Here is an 18,203-nt window from a genome sequence, read left to right as displayed (position 1 = left end):
AGGACACACCGAGTTCAAGCAAACCACAAGTACCAGCATTAGCACTCGAATAAAAAGCAGGTTGCAGAAGAACAAACAAGACATGAGGCAGGCAGCCGATCGGTTCACAGGTCAGAATAAATGCCTGGAGATCATTTCAGATCACAAGTGAAAGCTGACTACACATCACCACAGCCTCCTGTGTGTTTTTGTATGTCATGCCAACAAAATAAAAACTTCCTGTGCAGTCATATTTTGTAAAGTTCTTATGGAAAGCTATCATCATTCATACTTGTCTACAAGAAATCGTGGTCCACAGTTGGCTGCTCTTTTGGTTTTTGTGAAATTGTTGCCAGGGTCTGAAATAAACTTGATGCCAAAATTCAAAATTAGAAGAGAGAATCAAATTTGACAAGACTTTAAATGTGTATGATGGTTAGTGGGGACAAACTGAAGCAAATGTGACTGGACATAAACAAACTTCATCGCTATGTGATGCTTTTTTATGTATTTCAAACTCTGACATTATTAACTAGTTTGTTTCCAAGGTTTACAAAATCCATGTCGTAATTCTAAGTTATTACAGCAGCAGTTACAATTACAGGAGTCTCTTTTTTCCTTTACACAAAATTCAATGCCCACCTTGTCAGCTCAAGGTTATGGTGTGAAACATGCTTGTTTCTTCCCCAACAGATAAAGAGGTGAAGTCTCAAACAGCTGTGAATGTTTTAACTCACGTGTCAAGTCTGGGCGGCCTGATTTAGCCACTTCTGATGTGAGATTTGTTTCTCCTCCTGAAATCAGTAAAGAGCTAATAGGAGTAAAGCTTGTTATAATTTCTGGGAGAGCCTAACCAATATGTAACTGACAGATGTGGGGTTTTACTCTTGCTTACAGGTGGAGAAAGAGGGCTGTTGCACTGCACATCAAGAGGCTTGGAAGTTAACCACACAGTTTTACCTGTCCCAACATTGGATTAATTGGCAGTAATGGCATCACACGGTGACATCGCAGAAGGAGCAGCCAATGAAGAGTTCAGCGACATCATCAAGTGGAGATCTGGTATGTTTTTGATAGTTTTGACCTTTGTTTGATGCTCCATATAGAGCGTGTAAGCATATGTGTAGGTCCAAATGTTGTCACGTCTTTCAGGGAACATGTTGTTGTACGTGCAAAAGAGTTAAAGGAAACACTGACACAGCCAGAAATCCTGTTGTGCATAGTTAGCCTCAGTTCCCATGGAGGCAAGGAAAAGGGACAGAGGCAAGGCAGGCAACAAAGGCGTGAAGAGAAGCAGAGATGGTTGACTGTAACGTGTTTACTAGGAAGAAAGAGAAAGTAACAAGGCAGGTGGCCAATGACAGCAGAGAAACGGGAGGACAAGAATGCAGGGATGGGTTTAGAGGGCCGCACCCAGCGATCTCTTTCTCTGTGGATCATTCCATTCCATAGGTTAATCTTTTGCAGACACCACCCACAAAAAGAGAGACACTTACAAACAAGTTGTTGTTGTAGTAAGAGGAGTGCATTATTGCAACAAACTGAAGCTCTTTTTTAAATATCATGCTGACATTGTGCAGACACTTGTATTCAAAGATGGAATTTCATGCTATTTAAGTGTTCATGTGCTGTACGTATGAGATGGGATGGTGTGATAAAAAGTAACTAACTGATTGAGTGAGATAAACTGAAACAGAAATGACTAATGCACTTCCTGTACAGGTCTAGTTTGATGCTTTGGTGTGTTTTACATTATGTATTTATCAAATGTTCATGTTGGTTCTTATAAATCAGGCTGTAAAGATTCATGAACTGCTTTCCGTTTTAAAAGTGAGAACTCAGCCCACATGGCCTTAAACGACACAACTTGTAGTACATACGGTGCCAAAAGAAAAAAAGAGCAAAGTGCGCAAATATATTGTCGTGAATGCAACACTGTCATATGGAGATAGTTATCCTTTAACGAAAACTGAGCGAAGTCAGATATCCTGTATCCACAATGAGATTAACCTCCTGAACCCCAACTTTTCAGTGGTGATTATGCTAATCATTTGTGGCGTAGACTTCTTCAGCTTCAAAATGTGATGTTTAAGCAAGCTCACTTCATTCTGCTCTTGTCATTTCTTGTCAAGGAACCCTTGGGGATTCAGCCGCAACCAACAGTCACATGTCAAAAATTCAGGGACTTTTCGGCTGAACTGCAGATTTTTAGGCATTTACAGAAAACAGATAAAAGAAAATTCTAAAAGTATTCAAACTAATTTAAAATATAAGTAGTAAAATACCTGTTGTATGTAGATCCACCATTTTTTCCAGTGTTGGTAAAACCTGTGGGCACTTGGAAAAATGTTGTACTTGTGTTTCAACTTTCCTTCTTAAATGATTTATTGCATTATAGCTGTCATACTGCACATAACACTTTTTTATGTTCTTTCTGCTTTTGCCCATGGGCATGCTGTTTCCATAGAAGTGCAGGACTTTATATTACAGGGAAAAATGAGCCCACAGTGAGTTAAAATATGGCAAGAGCAGAAAATGCCCCCAGACTCCTGGGAGCTCATATGATTAAATCTGCAATCAACTTAGGACGTGTAACTTATGTCATTTTCACTAGTTCAAGCTGTAATGTGCCCTGTGAATTTACTGTATAAATGCATATGCTGGCATCAATCGCATGTTCTTTTGTGATATCCAGGGATTCAACCTGCCCTTTTCCCTGCCAGCTCTCCATCCTTGCTGTCTCTCTCCCAGCTGTAAACAGTAAAATACAGTATAAAAAGTCCAGTTCATGTGCCAGCTTTCTTCACCCACCCAGCCTCAGAGCACTGGCAGATTCCGTGCCAGGAATTCCACTGGGCCGAAGTGAGTTAGTAATTTACAACGCTTGTCTCCAGACCACAATGCTTTTCTTACAAAGACTCAGGTTTCCCTAGCAACACCAAAAGTAATGTTTTCTTTTATGGCAAAGAAGGGGAAAATTTAGCACGTAGCATAGCTGCACACGAAAACAATCCGGAGAATATAGCAACACACATTTGTGTTGAGGTAACCTGCAGGTCTTGGCCCAAATGTTTCTTATCTTCACTTTGTGGATGAATATTTATGGCGTGCGTGTAGTCGATATGCTGAAAGAAATACGGCTGAAAATAGGTGTTCTATTTTACAGTTCAAAGAGCACGTTGTCTGTGAAACCAAATTAAAGCAACTGAAAAAGTTGCAAACAAACCAATTAGAAAGGAGTCTGTGGAATATACATTGCTCTGCCTTTCACCAACACTTACAGTTTTACAAGAAGACATTTTTGGGGCATTTATAAACTGTGGTGAGTGATTGTTAAAGCTGATTCTGTGTCATCCAAACAAACCTGAGTTTGTCTGCTGTGGTGTCTGGTGTGAGAAATTAAGACAGGAAGATATGTGGCGAGAAAAAGAAAGATTTGTAGCCTACATGGAGCTGAAACATGGACTCTGAGAAGTGACTGACAAGCAGGTGAGGGTGTGAATGTGTGTGGCGAGCAGGTGGAGGGTTGTTTTCACAGCTGAGATGACAAGCGCTAATGCACTTGTTCACGTGATCTCCATGCTGGTCACCATGTGGGCATTGTTGAAAGGTTGAATAATTTATTCACAACACTGGAGTGTATGCTTAAACAGCAAACTGTCACTATTGCTGACTGACAGAAAGTTGGCACCAGATTATGCAGAAAAAGTGAGCATATTCTGTTATTTTGGAGCCATGGAGGAGTTACTTTTGCTACTGTGTACTCCCTTTGTAAATGTGTGCTAAACAGTGCAATCATTTATAGTAGGGCTGCATCTAACAACTATTTTTGTATCAGTTAATTGTATGTATATCATTGAATAATGCTGTACAGCAAAATTTTTGTGTAAATGCAGTACTGTAGGGTTAAACTGGCAACTTTGCCATAATACAAATACATAAAAAGAGGACTTTATTTCAGACAGTAGTGCAATTGAAAAGAAATTAAAGTTTCTTTCAAACCTCTTAACAAAGTAAACAATTTAGGTCTGCAAGTAAAACGAAGTGCAGCAGACATGGTAGATATGTGACAGACGGAGAGCAACTTAAGCAATTTATTTTCTACTTATTGTGTAATTGCTTTCTGACTTTGGCTGTAACTTCAAAAGCTCTGAAAAAATATATATAGCTGAATTCCTAACAGACATTGTAACTCGTGGTTAGTTTGTCAGATGACGTTGAGGTTATAAAATCAGGATGAGAAAGAGAAAGATTTCTCTGTCTCATCCTGAGAAAGAGAAATCTTTAGTGGTGCAGAGCAGTAGCTTAGAAATGTCTGTTGGTTATCATGTAGTCTTAATGGGCTGTGATTCATTCACTTTTTGAAACTCATGCTGTTGTGTGACAACAGAAATGGCAAAATATGTAAATGAGAACAGCTTCACTGGGAATTTGGCTGAATTAAAATACAGTATATGCGTGCACAGAGAGCAAAGAGAATCTAAACAGATGCAAAGTGCCTCTGTGTTCATTAGCACCTGTGTGTTTTCTCTTCAGGTGCTAATACATTGCACTAATGTTTCTGTGGTATGCCAGCAAAACTTTGCAATGTGCACAAAACACCTTTTTTCTTCTTTGACAATTTGAATTGACACATACTTCCAAAGCTTTGGGTCTTGGGAAGCTTTTAAGTTGAATGGACTTTGATTTTACTGCTGCAATTGTCAGAAACTATAGTGGTGGCCAATGACTGGAGCCAAAAACAACCGATGACATGAAGCAGCAATTTTATAGTGATACTAAAGAAAAGCATTTGTTTTACTGAGCTAAAGTAAAAAAAAAAAAAAAAAAGTCAGTTTAAAACATTAATACTGATGCATTTTCAGTGTTGACCTCACCGATTATAAGAACCAGTTTGCAGCAGCTCAAATCCACAGTGGAGGTGCAATGAAAAGTCAACACAATCAACTAAAATAAATGAACAAATTAGATGCTAACAAATTTAAGTATCAGTTTGTTGGTGACATCATCACATGTATTTTTGTGAGTTACTGACTGATGTGATTATATAAAAGCACATAGGCTAAGTTGTGGAAGAACCAAGATCATTGCTGATCTCAGCACAGGACAGGTGAAAACACTGGATAGATCACACAACTGGGTTTAGCAACTTTATAAAAATTATATAACACAGCTGGGTATAGGAAATTGCAGTGTTCTGGTAAGTAGCCTGCATACAAGCTCCGTCAGTCTTTTTTGTTAGTTAGCAGATACATAAAAGAACCTCATGCTAAATTTCAGTGCTGATTGCTAAATCATAAATGGTCCGCACTTTCATAGCACCTACAGAGCATTTTCAAAATTGTTTTGCATTCACACGTTCACACACCAGTGGTGGCAGAGTGGACAGGCAAGATGCTCACCTCCTATCAGGTGCGACTTGGGCTTCAGTGTCTTGCCCAAGGACACATCAGCAAGTAGGGGTACCATGGATCAAACCTGCCATGTAAGTAGGATACAGTACACTCTACCACCTGACCCATGGCCACTGAGCAACTGTGCAATTTGTAGTTGATTATTTGTTTCAGTAATTAAGACTGTTTGAACATCATGATATTTGCTAGTTGGAGCTCTAATCTCCAATGTGGGTTGAGGCTGGGCTTTGTATTTGTTTTGCTCTGCATCTTATGATGGAGGTCAGCGAGCGAGATAGTCAGTCACTTTCACAGACTTACGCTCACTCATAGCTCTGGAGGGGTGTTGGCCGGAGGTTCATGTGTTCCAGCGTGTCAAGTTGCTGTGCGAGTCCACAATGGATCAGGGAGACAGAGAAAAATGTTTGGTAAAGAATAGAGAAATGAAAATGCAGGGTAGAGGTGCGTGAAGCTAGTGAAAGTAGTGTAGCTGGAGAAAAATCACTCTACTTTGGCTGGTAATTTACAATTATGTGCCTGCTGTGTGTCAAGGTGTGTGACTGACAAGATTAAGTGTTAACATATTTCCATATTGTACTTGTTGTATTTGGCCTATGCTCCATTTTAGTTATAGTTTTCCTTGTTAGAATATCAACTTAGTGGATTGTAGATTTTTACTATTAATATATTGTTTTTCTTTGCTCTCTTCCTTTATTTTGCATAACTTTAAACCGAATATTGTTAGCTTTTGGACTTTTGGTCAGGCAAGTAACTTCACAACAAGAAATCAATTAGGTTAGGTAGGGCATTTTCAGTTTCGTCTCAGGCTTCACAGGTTAAAAGATTGATCTGTAATTAAAATAATCGTTAGCTACTGCCATATAATTGACCTTATAGATTGCACTCTGTCAGTGTATTTTTTGCAGTTGTAAATGCACTGAAACACATTGTAAAGATGAAGTTCTGTTTGGATTAGCTTGTAGCCCCCTGAAGTCCTATCTACATATCTGGTCTATGCACTTCCCTTCCCCCGTGCTAATCTCAGTGTGCAGACAAATGTGAAAGGTCAGATATCATCCAGAAGGTTATGGTCTGTTGTTTAACAGCCATTACACAATAATGAACACTCACCTGACCTTTTTTCCTCTCTGTTTATTTGACACCTGAGAGCTCTGCTGTGGAAGAGCCTTCTCAAAGCCACACTAATACAGCTCTGGTTACCTGACCTGCTCTTGTCCTTCGCTATTGTTTCTGTCTTTTCTTCCCCTCACTCATTGCCCTCTCCAATTATCCAGTGTTAATCTGTTATCTGTAATGTAATGAGAATAACAGCAACACACCACAAATTGCACCTTGCAGCTTATGGAATGTCTACACATTGAAAGTAGGTTGTTGATTCAAGTTGGAGAATTTAAGGAAACAGAATCAACTGTTAAATCTCAGTCTGGATTAAATCAACAGAAAAAATGGATACAACACTTTCTTTCCACACTTTCATGCTCTTGTTTTTTTGCCCTTTCTGTTGAAAAATCCATTAAAAAAGTGACAAAAGAAATGACATTCATAATTATCTGCTTACACATTGTCTTTGGGTGTAACGTGGAGTATAATGTAGGAGATACTGTTTTTTCGAACAAGAGAACAAGCGAATATAAATGTCGCCAAATGTAGGGTGTGGAGGGTGTGATTTGTCACCATACTAGCCCAGCTACATGTCTTGGATCCTTAATTCTAGCCTTGGCCTGTTGCAGCAGGGTGGACCGAGTGCTTGGAAATATTTCAGCTGCTGTGTGTGTGCCTGTGTGGAAAGGGATTGGATTACTTGTTCAGAAATAATTGGATGAAACGTTAAGGCTATCTGGAGTGTTAATTGCCACATTTCTATGGCATGAAAGGGGAAAAAAAGAAAACTTTTCTGTCAGTGAGCGCACTGATATGCACTCTAATGCAAATACACAATAATGGGTGTGCATGCGTGGGTAGAATGGAATACAAATCAGAACAAAGGAGCTTTCACTGTGGCCGCCTCTTGATGCATTGTAATGACCTGAATTTGTGTTTTATTTCTGTGATTCTGTATTTTGAGCCCCTCTCGGGTCATTGAGAGTTTTCAAGAGCGTTTTTGAGAAACAAGTGTCCACAGGGAAAACAGCTGGATGCATCTTCACAGAAGTATATATAGGCCCACAAGTCTCCCTGTGTTTGTGTTACTCTCTTCGCTTGGAGCTGAATTTGGCTGCCTGGGAAGTGGGAGGAAACTAGCACTGCAAAATCATGACTGGAAATTTGGGAATGGAGGCACTGGCCAAAACATCTCCCCTGGGTGCGGTTGTCTGTGGGACTCTGCCTCTTTGGTCTGTGTGCAAGCAGCATTGAGCCGCCCCACCCAGCCTCTGTGACATTTAAACTCTTCAAAAGAAGGCTGAAAATGGCAGAAAATGATCAGTGTTGAATGTTCCTATGGTTGTTAACACACACACACACACACACACACACACACACACACACACACACACACACACACACACACACACACACACACACTGGCTGATCTCCTCATCTCGTGAATCTCCCTTTTCCAAAGCAAGGCCCTCCAGTTTAAATCCCCCCCTTCTACCCCTTTTCCTAGCTCATTAGGGCTACAAAGCCATGTTGCCCAATCTACCTTCTGACCCCTCGCATGACAGGATTTACTAAAACAAAAAAACAGGCTGAGGCCCAGAGAGAGAGTTTGAATTAACCCCTTAAAGCTACACTGGTATTTCACTCAAGAACTTAAATCCTTTTATTTAAGTCCCGCTTTCTCTTAGTAGTTTTTGTTGTTCGGTTGGTAACAAGTTTGTCACTTGTTTTAGTAGTTATGATGCTAAAACTAGGTGTGTAGGACACGCATTTGAAAGCTGTGCAGTTGTGTTGATACCAAAAGCTCTAGAATTACTTCAGTTTTTCCAGTGTTGCATTGAGGGGTAGAGACAGACAGACTAGGCTATGAGGAAACAGAAATTAAAGAGCCAAAAGGTTCAGCTCAGACTTGAGGATTTAGACATTGCGAGGATTTGGATGAAGGTCCATTGCATTGTGGAATATGTGCATTTTCTTTGCAATTGTTAGGAGCAAAATCATGTGTATAACTGCCAAAACCGACTCAAAAAAACACACTTAGAAGGAGCGATATTTAATTCTGTATTGAATTTGAATTCGTTAACTGATGTTGTAATGTTGTATTGAGATAACAATCATGAAAACAGAATAATTAAAGGAGAAATCATCTGACAGAAACCCTGAAAGGACACAACATGTTTAAGTATAATTAGGTCATTTGACTCTTACTGTTTCGTGACTGCGAGGATCAACAACTGAAATCAAACCTGAATATCAGGAAGGGAGGCTGAAGGAAACGAGACACACAAAAAGACTTAATCACACTGTTTCATCACAAACTCCCGCAGCACTTTGAAAGTTTGGAAATGTCCTTCAGGGAAACTAATTCTCTGTTGGTAGATAATGGTTGTTGATAGAAAAGCATAGTAGAAGGTACGCAATGCAATTATCCTTAATTGTGAACGATTTATCTGACAATGTTTCACTTTTGCAAAAATATCACCCCTATACCAAATACAATGTTATACCTATAGACTGTATAGAAATGATGGATGAAACCTCCTAATCTGAACAGTGAAACCAACGTGGGACTGCTTTAAGTATGCTTTCTTTCTAACAGCCAGCAGGGGCAACTCCTCTGGCTCATTAAGAAAGTCTGATTGCATAGAAATCTGTGAGAAAATTACTCTACTTCTTACTAGATCTGTTACCTGAGTGAACATTTTCCTAATGAGTTTATGATCTCAATTGCTAGGTTCAAGACTTTCCGAATACAACATGATGTTCATTTTGTAAATTTTGGTCCCATTTTGACTCAAACAAATGAAAAACAGAGCATGTTTAGGCTGTGGTTGACTCTTCCCTACTGTATCATAATGCATAATGACCTCCAGTTGTCAGTTCGATCCACACCTTGTTTTTTAAAAGTCTGAATACGGGCACCAACAGTCCTCTAAATGCGGCTTGACATCCAATATGTTAACACAGCCAATAATGTGGTAACTCACAAAGACTATATATGTCTCTATGCAAAAATCCACATCACTGTCATTATAGACCAAGGAGGAAAAGTGTATTCCTGCACCCGTGTGGAGGTTTTATCAAAGAAAGTCAAAGAGGGGTTTCATCCTTTTATGAATTTCCGCCTGGAAAGCTGGAGTGTCTATCAGATTTTTTTTTTCAAGTTTCCTATTTGAGATTGCATCCCTAATCCAGCGAGAAATTGAGGGTGGAGCATTTTCCCTCCATCTCAACAGTGTCAGGCAATGTGCCAAAAGAGTAGCAAAATGTAACCTCAATCTTGTGTGGTTTCTGGGGCTTGTGGGAGAACAGGCTTGACAGAGGAGGACACACAGTCTGGTTGCAGTCAGGGCAACTGCATTTATAACACAAACCTTTGACCCAATCTAAGGGTAAGTTAATGTTTACAAGTCTGTATGGCATAATAGTTTGTTCTTTAATTCACTGATCAACAGATTGCCATATAATTGTCTGGGGTGAGAGATGAAAATAAGGGTTCTGGCTATTACGAAGAAGCAGGGTTTGGGTTTGAAAAGCAATAATGATGTGTGAGAGAGAGATGTTTATGCCAGTTTATGTGCACTTGCATGGCTATATTGATGAGCTTAATAATAGATGCTCCGGGGATGGTTTGCAAAGTCGGATCAACAGAGGAGGACGCCTGTTTCTAAATGACGTAGCCCGATGGAAAGTTCTTACCAGGCCAGCTGCTGCAGCGCTCTATAGAAGTAGGTGGATTTAATTCAGTGAGTCTCTGGAAGTTGGTCAAGGGTGGACTGAACTGGTATCCCTCTTCTACTTCCTCTTTGTGAAGGAAAGGAAAAGAGAAAACAAAACACAGGAAAAAAAATCCACTTTCTCTCCCTGTTTCCCTCCTCCCTTCCCTTCTGCCCTTACTCACATCTCTCCATTTCAGCCTCTGTGTGTGGGAATAGAGCTGTTTGTTCAGTTGCTCCTCATTGACTTAATATATCAATGAGCAAATGGACTCTGGCCTTTTTTATTTTTTTTAAACTGCTCTCTGCTCCACTGCATTGGCTCATAGATTTACACTGAATGTCAGAGGCATTGGCAGAATTTTTAATCTGTTGCGATACTTCAGAAATTCTTTTTGGTTTCACTTTCATATTGCAAAAGCAGAGATTGTCTCAGCCCAGGGTGTCAGCAGCAGGGTTAGGGGTTTAGGTCACCGTGGATCATGTTTGTCTGCTGTTGTTTTCTACGACATGGGAGAATGAGCGCTGTTTGCAGCAGCACTCTGTATTTCAGCTGTCAGTCACCACACATACATATGCACACACTTCTCAGTCACCTGTCACTTACATATTAATTGACAAGCTGCAGCATTCTCTGTTTTTGTCACTCACTTTCGTCACCCTTCTGTCAAGTGTGTGTGTGAGCCAGTGTGTGATGTCTCAGCCCTGCCCAGCACCCCAAATAAACCCACCCAGCGTACTCGATAAATGCTCTCACACCTCTGCTTCCTCTTCTCTTTTTCTCTGTCTCTCTCACTCTCCCACCACCACCACCACCTTGTCTTCCTGTTCCGGATTAGTTGTTTTCATTTCTTTCTCTTGCTTTCTCTCTGCTTTAAATTTTTTAAAGACCGGCTTTCTGTCATGAATTTGAGTAAGTGGATGTCGTGGAGGAAGCGTAATTTTTTCAGAAGAAAAGGAAGGCAGGAATATCGTCTTGATCTAGGTAAGGTTGTTTTCACTAACTTTAAAATTCAACTAAACATACCAGAATTTGATTTTCGGCGTGAGCATCATCCATGGCTTCTTGCTTTCAGTAAAAACATTTTTGTGTAGTTTTATGCAGGGAACTTTTTTATATTGTGTTTTGTTTTAGTTTGCATGTTGGTTATTTATGTGGACATACTCCTCTGAATCTTTAGCATCTCTGGATTGCTTTTAACCATCCTACAACAGAGGATGAAACAGAAAGCTCACTCACATTTTTATATAGAAACTAAGATCTCACTGATGTTTTGGTGGTCAAAAGAAGGTTGTAGTGTTGTATTCATCCTCTTTCACATTCGTGTTGAATTAAAATGACAAATTTTACATCCTTATTTTATCTTCTTAGTCAAAGTTGAGGCCATTTTCTATATGATAGAACAGTTTACCTTCACTACAAACACACCTGACACCAGTTTTTGGGACAATTGGTGAAAAGAGTACCAACATTTTCACTTAATCAACTTTCTCATTTTGACAGACTTAGATAATCATTCTACTAATTTTATGACCTTACATCTTTGCGTTGCTGTCAGCCAAGCTCCTCTTTGCGGCTCTGTGTTGTGTTGAAGTTGGCTATGCGCTGTGTTCATTAAGCTTTGTTGATTTGCAGCAAATGCAGATCAGAAAGTAAATGCCTCCATTCCGCTGCGCCGCCTCCACTATCGTCCTGTGTTGTCTGTTTGCCCTTCTTTGCCTTTTCTCCCCATCTTGTGACAGCACTCGTTTTCTGTCCTGTTGCACGCTGGGATGGTGCTGAACAGTGTTTCTGTGTTTATCTGCGTTCATCCCCTATCTCACGATGCATTATGATTTCCCACTCTTGGCTTGTCCTGTCCTGTCCTGTCCTGCTCAGCTCCAATCGCTTTCCCTTTCATTGACAGTGTCCCTCATTCTCTGCCCTCCCTCTCTCTCTCTCTCTCTCTCTCTCTCTGCTGTTACTGCATTCCTCGAATCTTTTCTTCCCTCTCTGGTCAAGGAGTGACAGAGGCAGAGGAGGAGAAGGAGGCAGGAATATCAAATTCTGTTTTGTTGCGGACACTCTCGGGCTGTCTCCTCCTGTCCTCTTTTGACTTTTGCGGCTTCTTTGGTTCAACATTGTGGCAACCTCTGGTAAAAGATGGCAGAGCTTGGGCTTAAACTTAGAGGTAGGAACTTTTGACAGGTGTGTAATACACGGTTCAGTGGCAGCTAGGTGTGCCACAGGTGTGGTAGACTCAGACTGCAGATAAAGCTGACAAAATAGTGTGTATATTTGGTGCTGTTGTTCAGTCTGATCAGAGTGAATACAAGCTTTGAAGTGGACTGTCATTTTTTTTTTTTTTTGCATTTGCTTTCTCCTGCTCATTGGTAAATGCACAATAGATGTTAGAGGGTTTACCAAAGCTTAGATATACAATCATTCTTTAAAAAGATTTTTGAACATTTCTATTTGTATTTACATGGTAAAAACTGATTTATAACCTTTTAAATATTTTGCTCAGGAGTCTTTAATGGACGAGAATACACAAATTCTAACGCTCTGTCTTAAAATCAGAAACTAAAAACAAATATTTTTCTTAATTGGCAAAACCAATAATGGGGATATGAATCTATGAATTTTGTTTTTCCTGTTAGTATTGCAAATGTGCTATGTTAGATTCTAAATACACACAGCTGCAGAGGATGATTTTGGATTGTGTTGAATTGCACAATTTGATTTGAAACCAGTTAAACTCACATTTCTTCAAGTTTTGTCTTTCCATGTCTTAAAAAGCTGCACCAGTGATTTACAGTTTGTTTGTAATACCTCTGTCTTATGGAGTGACCCGACTTGTAAAATACCATTCGTCAGCCTGCTCTTACATCACAACTTTCCAGTGTTCCTTGCTTTACTGTTTTTGTTCACCTGTAATTACACCAATTCATGCACCTACGCAGAGCACAAGGGTGTTTAGAAGATGGTAAGTGGGGATATGGGTTAATCTCTGTGGACGTTTGTGGAGTGTTTTCCTTACAAATTCCCAAATCATGTTGAAGGAGGAATGTCAACACGGCAGTGCTGGCTGGGACAAGCTTAGACAAGTGACCACTGAGGAGAGGAGGGAGGAATGCATGGGAAATTATAGGAATTCTATGCATTCCTTTCAACCTACAGAGTCAAAATAGTGCACACCTCTGCCAGCAAACTCTGAATGAGATTTAGTTGTACATGCATTATTTTTTTTGTGTGTATGTATGTATGGAAGGAAAGGACAAAGCTTGTTTCAGTGCATGTGGGTTGAGGGATGCATATTTGTTGACATGAAGCCCTGCCAGCTGATTGTTGTAGTACTATGTGTTTGTCCTGTTTACGGTTTAGTGCCTTCCAACTGGCATCTTTACTGAAAGACAGGAAAGCATATACTAGTAGTTGGGCCTTCTTAGAAACAGCCACCAAGGCAAAGTTCACCCTGTAAACTTTTCTGTGATTGTAGCCTCTTCTTGAGAGATGTTTAATAGTCAAACCAAGAAGTTGCATTAACCTTCTGAGCCCCAAGTAGTTTCTGGGTGGATTTTGCTCTGTCACTTTTTTACTCACTGAGGAATCTTATTCTGTTGTATTGTAAAGCTCTGCATATATATGGAAGCAGCACAACTATTGATAGAAGTTAAGAGAATTCAATAATGTACTTTTGCAGTGTAACAAAGTTATAATGCTATAAATTATGATAAAGGAAAACCGCAAGTAACACATTTCTTTAACGACTTATTAAAAAAGTAAAAAACACAAATTGTGTTCAACATTTTTTCAAGTGCCTAAAACTGTTACCGATACTGAAAAAAAAATCTGTGATTCTGCATACTATAGATAGTTTACTACTTTCTTATTTTATTTAATATCCATTGTTGTCTCCTCAGTATGAGCACACCTGCAATTCAGCCCAGTTCAGTCAAAAAGTTTTTGAATTTTTGTCATCTGACCGTTGGTCACTGCTGAGTCACTGCTGGCTTCATGGTTGAGCCAAGGAAAGCAAATGTTTTTTGTCTTTACAGGATGTGGTTCGAGCAAATGGTTTATTTTTGGCAACTTTTTAAATGAGACATGTAGAATAAAGTCATTTCGATGAAATCCACAATATTAAGCTGAGATCTGGTTAATTTTCTTGATGGAACAGCATGTCACAGATGAGTAGTTTCTGGTTAGGATAAATGGTGTAATTTTGGTGATTTTTTTTTTTAAAAAAAAGATGACATTCCTTTCAAACCCACTGTCATGTTTTGAGGTTTAGAAGGCTGATAGTTCATCATCAGTGACCAGAGAACGGCATGCACTGTGCTTCACTGTCATTGAAATGAGTTTATTTTTGGTACAGTGACTTTGAGCATCTCGACAGCTTTCAGACACACATGCTGGTCAGTATTTCACTAATTAACTTTCCAGTTACTTTACTGACACTAGTGGTGTATGGTTGTCGTGGTAATTGTGCTCATTCAGTGGCCTCGCATGCATTTTAAAGCTTGACTGAGAGGCTGACTCTTGGTCAAAAATTTTAGCTGTTAAGTATAAATTGGCTAAAGGTAACAGCTGCTCACTGGTGCAGCAAACTTTGTAAATACGTCTGTTTATCTAGGCTCTGAGCTCTCATGTTTACTATGTGATGCTGTCGTGGAAACCCTGATGGTTTGTTTGATTTTCACCTCAGTGCCTCCCACAGTTTTCCCCCTTCTCCCTGCTGTGTGGTCACAGGCCTTCTCCACCTGTGAGAGGGTGGGAGACCAGGGTTGTATATTTTATGTGTCTGCTCTGTGTTTCCAGCTGGCCGCTTTGAGGAGCATGTGTGCTTCTGTGATTTTTGTCCTGCCTATTTATGTATTTTTTTTTTAGGTTTGTTTGTGGTTTGTTCTTCCCTGTGTTTTTTTTAGCACTGTCAACTTGGTTGTGTAATGTTAGTCAACACTGGGTTAAGGAGATGGTAGCAGTCTGGCCGTTTGGTAAATTATGATCATAAATATTTATCCCAATGTGTTTTGGATTTTGGAGATTTTGTTGCCTTTGATATTAAGTACAAACAGAGGAAAATTGACCGAGGGGAGAGAAAGACGCAGCCAGTCCTCGTACGTTCAGTACAGGAAGTTAATTCATTGTGGCTACTCCCACTGACACACCTCTGCTACTTTGAGGCCAAATCCCAATTTCTACCATAAGGCTGAGGCACTAAACCCTCACAGATTTAACTGCCGTGGCAGCTGTAGTGCTTTAGTTTGTGAGTTCACAGAGGCTGGAAAATGGCATAAAAAAGGAGATATGGACAGAATATTGTGACAGCACACATTGTATGGAAACAATGCTTCAGCACTTAAAAGTGATTTGCAGTCATATTTCATTTACAGTTTGATCCCTCCCCATTGGAGACATAATTTTTTTTTTACATAGCATGTTTTTCATACATATTAGCAAACTAATAAAAGCAGGAGTTGACAAACTGCCCAAAATATCATTTGACAAGTTCTGGGGGAAGAATCACAATCACAGAACCACATTTATAATCAGTTTTCCCAACAGATGTTCCCACACTTGCTTACTGGAGTTGGGTGATTTGTATCAACACAGGCTCATCTCATTTTACTAATTTTAACCTCCTTGTCTCCTCTGTTCTCCTGTCCGTACCCTGGAAATCACACTTGGTACATTTCAATTCCTAAAATGCATCTTGCATCCTCATTGTGTGTTGATGGGTGTTAAATATAAAACAAGAAAAGCACTCAGACAGTGCAGTTCTCTTCCAAGGCTGCTCAGTTGTTGTATTATTTTTGATGGATAAGTCCCGTTAAGTCCGCAGTGGTGGATTTGTAGTAGGATCGCAATCATGTGATCGTCAGCAGGCAGCTGATGTAACATTCACTTGTTGCCATAGTTACAGTGACGCTGTGCTGCTATGTCGCAATGATACAGAAATCTTTAATAAATCCATGGATCCAGACTATAAGTTGCATCACTGCCAAAATCTAATGAGGTGGTCCTTGTGTCATTTCTGACCTTCCCTGAAAATTTCATCTAAATCCGTTAGTCCATTTTTGAGTAATGTTGCGCACAGATAGACTGACAGACAAACGTAAGCCGATTGTCACATAACTCTGCTGCGTAACAACAATGTATGACATCTGTACATTCTTGTCCCACTATGCCATGGTGTGAATTGAGTCATAAGTATGTATGTAATGAACACTGTTCTGCTCATCTGACAGAGATCATAAAACACAGTGGCAGGGTATAACAAAACAAAGGACAGAGGATGCAACTGTGCCGCATATCATATTTAATTGATGTTGCATTACACTGACTTCTCCAAAGCCAGAATGTTTCATTTTGTTAAATGCCTGTTGCCTAGACTACTCGCTCCTTGTGTCTCTTCCTCGTCTCCTCCACTTGCATCTCTGGTGGGAGGGACTAAGACATGAGGAGAAAAATCGAGTCATGAGTAATGGAGGATGTTTTAGGGTGGATGAGTTTCCACTCTGTGATTTGCTCTATAATTCACATCGACCTTTAGAGAGAAATATCCGAGAACACAGAGTCACCACATGATGTAGAAAGGGGACATTAACAAGATTTCACAGGTACATAGTAGACTTAGTTTGTGAGATTAAAACACCCACAGAGCTAACATGTACATTTTCTCCTGGTTAACTCTGACACTGCACTGCTAGACATTAGTAACTTACTACTTTCAAATGTACAGCCACAACTAATCCCACTAACTGAAGAGATCATATCCTAGATTAAGAGTGTCCATGATTTAGGATTGCCAGATCATCTACCTCTTACCTAAGGTCAGAAAAGTCATGGGCATATGTAAATTAAACATTCACCTGAAAATACAGCAACTCATGCAATAAATAGCCATAGCAGCAGACGGCTAGGTGTTGTCACTTAAAGATGAATTTCCTAGAGGATTTCTTTTCTACATCATCCTTGCAAGGTTTGTGTACATTTGCCACAGTCAACAGTTTCACAATGACTTATCTGCAAATCCCTCAGTAGAACAACATTGTGTTCCTCATGGTGTGCTGTGACCACTATACAATATACTGAAATTATCTATGTACTCAGTGAGCCGTGCGAAGACACCAGTGGCATTACTCCTCCTGATGTAATCACTTCTTCCTGTGTGGCTGTTGACAAAGAGAAAGAAAGACTTGCTTGCTAACACTGATGTGTTAACGTACGTATGACTCAGTTAGTTGAAATGTGATGGCTGATTATTTACAGAGGTTGAATATTTGTTCTGCAATCAAATGTGCCTGTGACCCTTACTCTACTGTGCTAGTGCGGTTCACTTCTCCTCTAGGCTGATAGGATATCTTCATCATATGACCAAGTGACCTACAATGACTGTTTTCTAGTAGAAGCTTGCCAGCATTGATAGACTGTTGCCTGCAGCCTAGAACTAGACCAGGGAACAATTTTACAGTTTCATTTCTGAGGGAACTTAGGGTCATTAATGTTGCTAAACAAGAAAAACCTTTGATTAGAGCTCAGACACAAGGCTCCATTCAATATCAACTGATAAAGTTGGCACAGATAAATCGGTACCGCATATATATTTTTTATTCATTCATGTATACATTTATTTATTTACAGAACATCATCCAGAACAACATGCTGATTTAGAAAATGATGTCATCATATAGTATGCCTGACAGAGTGTGTTTTGACTCCATTGTTTACAATACTCTTAGCACTGTCTGCAGCACATGCGGCAGAGTATGATGCAAGTTGCTAATTAGAAAAAAAACCCACATTTCTTGAAAAGTACTAAACAATGACCACACCATTTTCCCCTTTCAAATAGCTCTAACATCTATGTATATATATTAAAATATTGGATACTTATGTGAATGTTTTTTATTAATTAAAATAGGTATCAGCAAAAAGCCAGTGTTGGTTGGGTTTAAGATGTCCAGTGCCTTTATTAATACTCTTTCTTGGTTTAAATATACTAAGTGT

At 39.6% G+C, this 18,203-nt stretch overlaps 1 protein-coding gene across 7 annotated transcripts in view; it reads left to right on the top strand.

Annotated features, from left to right (window-relative positions):
• utrn (utrophin) overlaps positions 1-18,203 on the top strand; it is a 225,825-nt gene that overhangs the window by 1,103 nt on the left and 206,519 nt on the right. For 4 of the 7 annotated variants that reach the window (XM_023279834.3, XM_023279836.3, XM_023279837.3 and 1 more), the window contains exon 1: positions 11,099-11,195. In XM_023279834.3, coding sequence (XP_023135602.2) covers positions 11,114-11,195 — 82 coding nt within the window. In that variant the 5' untranslated portion in view covers positions 11,099-11,113. Of the gene's footprint in view, positions 1-672; positions 755-876; positions 1,042-11,098; positions 11,196-12,253; positions 12,382-18,203 lie in introns of those variants that run through there. The other 3 variants (XM_023279833.3, XM_023279832.3, XM_023279835.3) reach the window with 3 other exon arrangements.

Source organism: Amphiprion ocellaris, chromosome 12 (assembly GCF_022539595.1).
Source record: "Amphiprion ocellaris isolate individual 3 ecotype Okinawa chromosome 12, ASM2253959v1, whole genome shotgun sequence".
NCBI classification, from domain to species: domain Eukaryota; kingdom Metazoa; phylum Chordata; class Actinopteri; family Pomacentridae; genus Amphiprion; species Amphiprion ocellaris.
The sequence above is the reverse complement of the archived record's forward strand: the minus strand, read 5'-3'. Positions and strand labels throughout refer to the sequence as shown.